At 28.0% G+C, this 10,798-nt stretch overlaps 1 protein-coding gene across 1 annotated transcript in view; it reads left to right on the top strand.

Annotated features, from left to right (window-relative positions):
* LOC100201389 (serine/threonine-protein kinase 32A) overlaps positions 1-10,798 on the top strand; it is a 34,374-nt gene that overhangs the window by 21,272 nt on the left and 2,304 nt on the right. The window contains exons 4-9 of the mRNA XM_065793109.1: positions 1,812-2,137; positions 2,231-2,268; positions 6,960-7,049; positions 7,878-7,981; positions 10,290-10,529; positions 10,636-10,734. Coding sequence (XP_065649181.1) covers positions 1,812-2,137; positions 2,231-2,268; positions 6,960-7,049; positions 7,878-7,981; positions 10,290-10,529; positions 10,636-10,734 — 897 coding nt within the window. The remainder of the gene's footprint in view (positions 1-1,811; positions 2,138-2,230; positions 2,269-6,959; positions 7,050-7,877; positions 7,982-10,289; positions 10,530-10,635; positions 10,735-10,798) is intronic.

The raw sequence follows: 10,798 nt of genomic DNA, 5'->3' as shown, positions 1-10,798 counted from the left end.
TTAAATACTTTAGATTATAAATAGGTTTAATTAAAATCTTCCCGTTGCAATCAAATGATTTAAGTGCTTTATTTTTTTTGTTTCTATTTTTATAAAGAGTTGTTTAAAATTATTTTTTTTAAAACTTGACTTCCTAATGAAATGATTTAAAACTACTATTTTAAAAAGATTACTTTATTATTAAAAAAAAATTTTTTTTTTGCAACTTTTTCAAAAAAAATCCTTTGCCTTGGGGCTCTTGGTTGAGTAAAGGCTAGAAATGGTGTCTCAATAAAAATACTCATCTTGGGCACATGTTAACTACATCCAACTAAAATTCTCCTGCCTTGGCAGGCCTGGACAGGAATGGCGTGTGATCAAATACTATTGCTGACCACGCAAATAATTTTTTTGTTGACAACTTGACCACAACTGTTTAGATGTTTTGATGATTTAAACATTTCAGAAATGCGCTGAAAAAAGAAATGCTAAGCTAAGCAATTTAGCTTAGCATTTTTAAGTCTTTTTTTTTTTAAGTCTGAAAAAAATGAAAAAAATTAAAAATACTTAAAAATAAGACAATTCCTAACTAAAAAGAAAATATATAAGCTTTAAAATAAAACTCTAAAAACTCAAACTCGAGACGAAATTTACTTTTTGTTACATTTCCCCTGCATTAGGGTTCTTAGTTTAGAAAAGAATAGAGACTTTCATGATAAAAATACAAATCTTGAGAAGATGTATACTGCATCCAGCTATGTTTTAGAAGGCCTCCTAGGCAAAGACTTTAAGAGTAAGCAGAATAATTCTGTTGACCAGCCTCAAACTCCTTTATCATCTATTAAGCTGCCATAGAAAACTATATAAATATGTAAACTTTCTGAAAAATTCTTTGTTTTATAGTTTTGATTTTGCATACATTAAATCATCATAAAGTTTTAAATATTTGATGTTTTAGTGCAAGAAATAGTGTAATAAGCGAAAGAAATAAAGAAAATAAGTTTTTAGTTTTGTAAGATAAATACCTAAATACCAACCCTATACCTCATAAAGCCACTCATAGGCTAAAGAAATATTTGACCAAATATTTTATAACTTATTACTAAAAGTAAAATAATCTTAATTTTTTAAAATTAAAACTAATATTAAAAATAATATTTGTCAACTGTTATTTATGTTAAATGTAACACTGTCTTCATAACTAAGTACTTATAACTTATAAATAAGTGTGAACTCTGCTGTTGAATAAGTTACCTAACTTAATTCTTTAATTAAGTCTCATCAACTGTCAGATTACATGAGCTGTCATAAAGCTATTTTCCTTGTATAACAAGGGGTTTGAAAGCTTTCAAGAACATTCTCACTATTCTTCTGTCAAGGCTGAGGCTCCTTAGATATTGTGGCCCTAAAGCAGTGCCTTCTCCTGTCTTCCCATATTTATGCCTCTGTATATAAGCTTGATTATTTACCAAATATTGTAATAAAAGTATTGAAGAATTAAAAAGTGGATGTTTGAAAACTTGTTACATTTTATATCTGTGATATAAAATGTAACAAGTTTTAATGTAAAAATTAAAATCTAATTTTAAACAAATTACTTGAAAATATACAAAATTTAATAGAATTAAATAAAAAGATTTTGTAACATTTGTAACTAATTTATTATCAATATCATAATAAAAAACATGTGAATTCAAAAATACTTTTGAATCATTTTAAAGAAATAATGTAAACAGTTACAAAAATCCTAATCTATTTATTTAACTTTCTTAAAATTATGAATTAAAAATAAAAACAAAACATAATACTTATAATGAATTCAATTTAAATAGGTATCAATTGTAAAAATGAAGTCTACAAATCGATTGTATGCTCTCAAGTATATGTGTAAGAAAAAAATTGTTGAACAAAATGCCAGTAAAAATGTCCTACGTGAAGTTGAAATACTCAAAATGCTTCATTATCAATTTATTGTTAACTTGCAGTTTTCATTTCAAGATGATCGCTACATGTACATGGTGATTGATCTAATGCTAGGTGGAGATTTGCGTTTCCATATAAATCAAGGTCATACATTTACAGAAGCTGAAGTAACATCTTATATATTAGAAATGGCACTTGCTCTGGAATATCTAAGGGAGAAATCTATACTTCATAGGTATTTTTTATTATTTCAAATTTTATTTATTATTGCTTTAAAGTGCTTATAGCTAAAAAAAGATGCATTTTACTTTTTTGATGTTTTTTTTAGAGATATAAAACCAGAAAATCTACTTCTTGATAGTAATGGTAAGACATTAACTATATTATGCTAATACCAATTACAATATGTGTTCATAATGTGTTATATATTTATAATTAATTATTTTATTCGATAGTTGGTAGATAAATTGTTTATTTGTATGAAACATATATAAATATTTATATATATATATATATATATATATATATATATATATATATATATATATATATATATGTATATATTAGGGTGTTGACTTTTTGATTTTTTTTCTCAAACTTTTCCTGTAGCACGAATGAACTTTTGCCTATTAATGACTAAAATGACATTTATTCCATTAAAATATTGAAAAAGTTTATGCACAAACAACTTTGAAATGTTTTTTATGTAGGCATTTTAGCATTTTATGTAATTGTAGTGCGCCGTCAGCCAAAACAGTGACATCATGGTGATGTAATTATTCGGGAAGCTTCTGTAGAGTTCTAAAATTTTCTTCAGCTGTCTTGCAGTCTGCTATAAACTGGTAAATAAGTGAGGTGTTCAAAGCGGGTAGTTGAGTTTTAATTATCTTAATTTGGTGTCAACATTATTATTGCCTTATTTTAATTATTGCGCATTCTCTATAGTTTAAGTATAAAGAGATCCTTGTATTATTTGGTAAGTTACATTAAACTCTTTCGCAAATTATAATTGAGCATATGATATTTTATAAGTGTCTGCCTTTTTGATTTTCTATAATTGTTATTTACTTCTTTTGAAATAAAATATATTAACAATAACAGTTCAATTGAAAACTTAATAACAGTTTCTTTAATTTGTTATGTAATTAATATTGGCGTTAAGGCCATTCCTATTTCAGTTGCTGAGTAGAAGACAGCATGTCGTTCAATAAGAGCTCTTCTAACATGGAGAAGAACAAGGAAACCTGGATAAAGAGCTTAGTCCAGTTTCAAGCACCATCAAGTAGAGGAAACGTGGCAATTTATGAAGCACCCTTGAGCGAACGGAGTCGCATTCCCCTGAAAAATCACGTCATTGGATGCTTCAAATTTCTTGAATCAACTGCCAAAAAATGGAGAGAGAGAGGATGGGTTTAATTGCTGTAGGGCTTAAAGACCTATGGAGAAAAATGTTGAACTTCCCGCATGTATCTGATCAAGCCATTTGTGCAAAACTTCTGAAAGACTACAAGCGCTGCAGAAAAAAACAAAACTTTGATTCATTGAATGAACTGTTTGACATGACCAAGATGAAAGGCGAATGGTTGTGCAAAATGGATGAGAACCTCTACAAACTGTAAATTCAGAGCAAAGGTCATGTTGATTATTCGACTGGCAAACCTGCTAGTGCCAATACCATCCACCCATCCAAGCGAAAGAGGGCAATGGAAGCGATTGTGTCCACACTTACCAGCTTAGCGCTACCTGATTGTTCTGAAAGTAGCACGGACTCATCCGAGAACAGTACAGACAGTCCTTGGGAAGATGACAATGCAGCATCAATGAGCAAAAGAAAGCATAACCCAACAGGCATTGCAAGACATCTTGTTACATGCTCAAAGCTGTCATCTCATTGAGCAGCTGTGGTGTGCTACCAGCTTTCTGTTGAGGGCATTGAAATTCCAACCCCATGTCAGGTAAAGAAACTGCTGCTCAGGTAAAGAAACACTTGGTGAGCACGCTTCATCTGGAGAAGTAGAGCATACACTTTGATGGTAAACACATTGAGGGCTTTGAATATCAGGCCATGGTAGATTTTTTAGATTCATTCCTCAAGAATGAATCTAAAGAAATTAAGTTGACTGCGCTAAAATTGAAAGATGGGAAAGCTCAAACAATCGCAGAAGAACTCCAGGATGTGTTAGAGGAGTTCAATCTGTGGGGATCAGTTGTGATGATTGTTGTCGACACAACAAATGTGAATACTGACAAGAAGACAGGCATTGTTGTTTGGCTACAGCAAATGTTCGAAAAAAAAAGTCACCCCAAACCCAAGTTCATCAGTTGCCAGCACCGTGCGCTAAACCACATTGTCATGAACGATGAGCTCCATGGGTCGACTAAATCACCAAACATCAAGATTTCTTTGTACAGGATTTGATGAGCAATTACGATATATTGAAAGCAGCCTTCAGCAACGGTAAAACTGAGATTAAGGAACAGATGGCTGGAGAGATGACATGAAGTTTCTCTACCACCTCACTCGTGTCTTCCGTCACTTAACTGAGAGGAATGAGATCCCCTTTGTGAATTTCAAACAGATCCCAAACATCAGCTTGCTGGAACTCTCGTGCCATTCTAGCCCTTCTTGTTTATTCTGATGCCAGAATCCTGGATCAGGTTGTGTAAAATCTGTTCATTCATTTCTTACTCATGGGCTGACCATTGGTTCAGCAGTCAATTGTTCCGCGTTGAAGATTTTGAAGAACTATCTGAAGCTTTGAATGACTACCCAAAAGCTCTCAATTGCTTGAAAACCCACTGGAAAACAGATGTCTCTTCAATCAATATTGCTTGAAGCAACCAGTGTTGCGAGCGTGCCATCAAAGTTATGCAAGAATTGCACAACTCCTGCCACAACAAGAGCAACCTCCCACTGAGATTCATCCTCTCAAATGACATTATTGTGAATATTTAACTTCCTTGTGCATTTGATGTTCCTATATAATGTTGTATGCATGTGACTCAGTGTACAGCTTGTGTTCAATTTTGTATCTGCTTACAGTGACTTCAAAAATTTGGCCAAAAAGCTAATAAATAAAGTTCTTAAAATCATTTTTTGCATGAGGTTTTTTTATCAAATCCCCTTGAATGTAATATTTTATTTAATCTTAAATGAAAATTCATTAAATTATGATACAGGGAAATGAGGCTGTATAAAAGTCATCACCCTAATATATATATATATATATATATATATATATATATATATATATATATATATATATATATATATATATATATATATATATATATATATATATATATATATATATATATATATACAGGAACTAATCCAGCAAAAAAGTTTGGGCGGCAGTAAACCACCACCACCCACTAACCCCGGAGAAATTTAGCAGAAATATTGTCGAATATTAGTGTTTTTTCGCGAAAAAAAAATTTTTGCCTTTAAAAAAAGGTCCTCAATTTTCAATTTGGGCGGTGCCCAAATACAGTTAACCTTGTCAAAAACAGTCTAGAGTAGCCCCTGATATATATATATATATATATATATATATATATATATATATATATATATATATATATATATATATATATATATATATATATATATATATATATATATATATATATATATATATATATATATATATATATATATATATATATATATATATATATATATATATATATATATATATATATATGAATAAAACAACTTTGTCAGACTTAATGCAGCGAACAGCATGGTAAAAAAAAATCATTTGGTGTGTGTATTTAACACATATTGATGTTATTATATGCTGAGTTTCATAGTTTTTACTTGAAGTTTTACAAGCATTTTTTGCTTTTTTTTGTTGTGACGAAAAATCCAAAGCTTGAAAGCAACAAATAAAATGATGCAGTCAATGATGTAAGAAAAAAAGTATAAATGATTATTAAAAACCATGTATATTATGTTAAATATACACAATATATATATATATATATATATATATATATATAAATTAGTAAAAAACACTTATCTAACTTTTATCTTCGACTTGAAGTTTCACCATTGCTGGATCATCAGGAAGAGTTACTAAATCTCAAAAAAAATTCAATTTATAGAAAAAAATATTTTACAGGAAGTTATAAATTATTATAAAATATTTTTAATTACTATACTTTTTTGTTAACGGGAAGTTACAGAAAGTAATTATGAAATAGTTTTCTTTGGAATGGGGATAGTTTAATTTGGTCATTTGTTTTTATAATTTTTTAAGAGGTATTTATTTTCGTGCCTACATTTAGAAATTAATTCAGATTTTTTTTTTAATAAACTTTCTTGATTTAAATGAGTAATTATTTCAAATTTTTCTTGCAAACATAGCATACATTTTTTGGAAATGTTATTATAGGCAGGGGCAGATTTTAGAATAGACCATTGTAAATTAAAATTTTTATTTTTTTCTTCTAAAAAATCTGAGTTAATTTTTAAATGTAGGCACGAAAATAAATACCTCTTAAAAAATTATAAAAACAAATGACCAAATTAAACTATCCCCATTCCAAAGAAAATTATTTCATAATTACTTTCTGTAACTTCCCGTTAACAAAAAAATATAGTAATTAAAAATATTTTATAATAATTTATAACTTCCTGTAAAATATTTTTTTCTATAAATTGAATTTTTTTTGAGATTTAGTAACTCTTCCTGATGATCCAGCAATGGTGAAACTTCAAGTCGAAGATAAAAGTTAGATAAGTGTTTTTTACTAATTTATTATTGCTCTGTTCTTTAAGAACATTGAGCACTCTATTTGTAAAATACACTAACATAATTTACATTTATATATGTATATATATATATATATATATATATATATATATATATATATATATATATATATATATATATATATATATATATATATATATATATATTTATATATATATATATATATATATATATATATTTATATATATATATATATATATATATATATATATATATATATATATATATTTATATATATATATATATATATATATATATATTGTTATTTCCTTTTAGGGCACATACATTTGTCTGATTTTAATATAGCAACTTGGATACCTGATGGAAAATTTGCAACCTCTATCAGCGGAACTAAGCCTTATATGGGTACTTTATCGATTAGTCTTTTATTATCATTAAAAAAGTTTTTTTTTTTTTCCTAATAAATTAAAAATTTATTTACTATCATATTTATATAGATTTAATGTTTTGTGTGCCTGTGTGCCACATAGCTATTTGAGTAGGTAATTTTATCCCCCACATGGCATGTATAAATAGTTTATCTAGCATATCCACATATTTATATAGATTATTGTGGACTGTTCACTGCCTAAAATTAAGCTTTTAAATTAGCAAGGTATAGCCAAATGTTTAAAGGAAGAAAAAAAAGGTGAGACTAACTTAGTGACAATCATCTAGGCAAAATAAAATTTTATATTGAGTTACTTTCTCTAAGCCATTGTTGCATATGTTTTGTTACTTACAAATTGTTCATAGTTTTCATTCTGTTGATTCTGTTTTCCAAAATAGTAGTTTTAATAAATTGTTTTAGAGACAAGCATAAGGTTTTTTCTGCGAAGAGAAGAGGGCTGAAGCAGTCATATGTCTGTAAATTAATAAAGTAAAGTTAAACAATTTCATCACCTCAATTGTTATGAAGAAGAATTTATGTTTTTTGCAAATCCATTCTACTTGTATTTGTTGCTATGATAATGGAACAAAGGATGCAATATTTAGAAAATATTGTTAATGTTGCAAAAAATAAAATAATGGAAACAAATAGTTACACAATGGTTTTGAATATGCATGCCATTTAAAATGACATCATTTAATTTTAATTCCATATTTTTTTGTTTTTTGAATTTTTTTTTTAAATGGCATTTGTAAATTTAAACTTTTTAAAAATATCTATTTCTAAATTTTAAATAATTTCAGCTCCAGAAGTTTTTGAAACTGAAGCTGGTACTTGTGTTGGATACTCTTTTGAAGCTGATTGGTGGAGCATGGGTGTTTCTTTATTTGAAATATTATGCAAAGAGGTATTTTTTAAATAAAATTGATTTTATATATATATACTTTATATAAAACCATTGAGGCTTAAAATAAAGATAAACAATTAAAGTGTATTAAGTAAATAACTTCTTTAAACTTCTTTAAACATTTTACCTCAAATAATGCAGTTCGCAGTATCTGTTATATTTATATAGCAAGACTGAATATTTAGCCCTTCTCATACTGTGAACTTCTCATATTCGACACTTGTATTTTTCTCATATTTAAAATCACTTGTACTTTTCTCATATTTAAAATCATATAGTGTATTTCAGCCAAAATCATGCCAGGAAAATGTTCAGACATTACTGATAAAAGGGTGTCTGTATCCTAACTTTCCTAAAATTTACTTCTGTCCAGGCTTCATGCTTCTTGGTCCACTTATATAACTGTGTGATATGAGTGGGCCAAAAGATTTTAAAACCTTTAAAAAGGATTTTTAAACATTCACTCTGTTAACCTGGGTTTTTTTCTATGATATGTCAATATGTCTTCAGTTCATTATCTAAAAGTTGTTGACAGTCTGGGGCCTAAAAATTTGAACCTTCATCAGCTAATTCTATTACAATTTTCTTATGGGAGATTCTTCTCTACTTTTGGCCATACTTTCCAACTTTTAGAGAGTTTGATTTAGTCCCTAAAGACAGATTTTTCTTCATCAAACTTACAGTTTCAATGTTTTCAAGCAAAACTATTATTTGGCCTTTTTTCCTTGGACTACTTTTACTCATATTCGATTTGTCGCTGGTAATAATAATAAATTCAATTGATTTCCGGTATAACTTGTTTTTCTTTGTTTAGAAACAAAAGTAGAACAGATTCAATACCATTCCAATACACTGAATTAAAAATTGATTGAAAAGTCCAGACATAGTTACAGTTTGAGACTAATCAATTTAAAAACCATTTACAACTTTAAAATTGAAGGACAGGCTTTATGTAATTGATCCACAGGCTGGTACATGCATTTTATTTAATGGAAGTTCAAAAAATAATCAGAAAGATAATTTTATCTGTCTGAAATTGAGATTTAAATGGGTTATAACTAAAAAATGATAATAACTTTGAAGGGGCATAACTCCCTTAGTTCATGAGATAAAGGCTTAATTTAAAAACGAAAAATACAGTATTTTAGGGGGGCAATATATTTGCATATTAACTTATTTCAATCAAACGATTGTTTTACATAGTCTAATCTTCGCCGAGTTGATTTGATAAAAGTTGAAATGCTTTACTAGAGACTATTCTGTTTTAGAAAGACAATACTTTATTATGTTGTGCAATTTCTTGAGATTATCAGCTTTCTAATTATTCTCATACACTTTTCCTTTGAGAATACTCCAAAAATCCTCAATCGGACGACATTCAGGCACATTTGCAGGGTCTTCTTTTCTTTCGTCATCTTCTCTTTTGATAAAAATGATCTTTTTCTCATTCATGTAGTTTTGTACAGGTTTTGCGTAATGAGACAATGCCAGTTCAGGCCAAAATATGTATTGGCCATCAGAATAATGCTTTTGGATAAATGGAATTAGTTTGTTCTTGATACAATCATTTTTGTAGACTTATTGGTTGATTGCTAAGCCACTTTCTCTGAATATTGGGGAAGATATTCCTTTATCGGAAAAGCAAATCCAAGTAAGTAATTTCTTTTCATATTTTGCAGTGGGGTTGAATTTACCACTTGTTGATGTTTGAGAAACATCACTTGAATAATAAATATCATTTCCATTAATTGGAAATGATAAATATCATTTTCCATTTGCTGATATATACTTAATTGCAATTTCCGAGCTGCTTGTGTTTGCGATATGCCACCTTTGTGGTCAAATATTGTTTTAATTCTTTCGATGTTTCTTTTTGTCATTATTTTAGCAATCCTACCACTTCCAGGGACTCAGGAATTTTTTCAGCAAGAAAGTGATCAACTGTAAACTTTTTCTCTTTAGATCAATTTTTCAAATAGAAGCTGTACAAACGATGGGCTTCTTGTTTTTATTTTATTTTTCTCTGTAACAATAAATTATTTTAATTTTAAAATAAAACAAGTTTTGTAGAGAGTTGAAAATGCTACAAACTAGGCAAAATTGCAACCATAATTAATGTATGTGTAAATATGTATATATATATATATATATATATATATATATATATATATATATATATATATATATATACATGCTATATATTTATATATATATATATTTGTATATATTTGTGTGTGTATATATATATATATATATATATATATATATATATATATATATATATATATATATATATATATGAATTTAGCGACCATTTAAAATCTGCTGTGATTCGCCTTCAGAAAATTTAGAAGTTTTGGAAAAAACAAAGATAGTTTTGCCAATTCCAATCACAATGATTATGTCACAACTGATGTTAGCTTTGTTGGAGTTTGATAAAAATAAAAGGCTATCCAGTGTCAATGATTTAAAGTTGTATATTAATGACTACGACGCTCGCTTGGAGAAAGCATCAAAGAAGCAACTTAATGCTATTTTTATACCAAGTGTAAGTTTTTTTGGTGATGATAATTTTAATGAGCATGTTTGCCATTCTTCTCAATTTCTTTACAATTATTTATATTAATTTTACTTTTTCTGTATGTGATTTTTAGAGTGAGAAATTAAACTGTGAAGCTATTCATGAACTTGAAGAAATGATAACTGAATCAAATCCTCTTCAAAAGCAGCGTAAAAAAAAGCTAACAAAAAAGGTGATTACATTTATTTAGTTGCTATGGTGTTTCTATATTGAAGAATTTATCTGAAATCTTTTGT

Source organism: Hydra vulgaris, chromosome 03, assembly GCF_038396675.1.
Source record: "Hydra vulgaris chromosome 03, alternate assembly HydraT2T_AEP".
Classification (NCBI taxonomy): Eukaryota; Metazoa; Cnidaria; class Hydrozoa; order Anthoathecata; family Hydridae; genus Hydra; species Hydra vulgaris.
The sequence above is the reverse complement of the archived record's forward strand: the minus strand, read 5'-3'. Positions and strand labels throughout refer to the sequence as shown.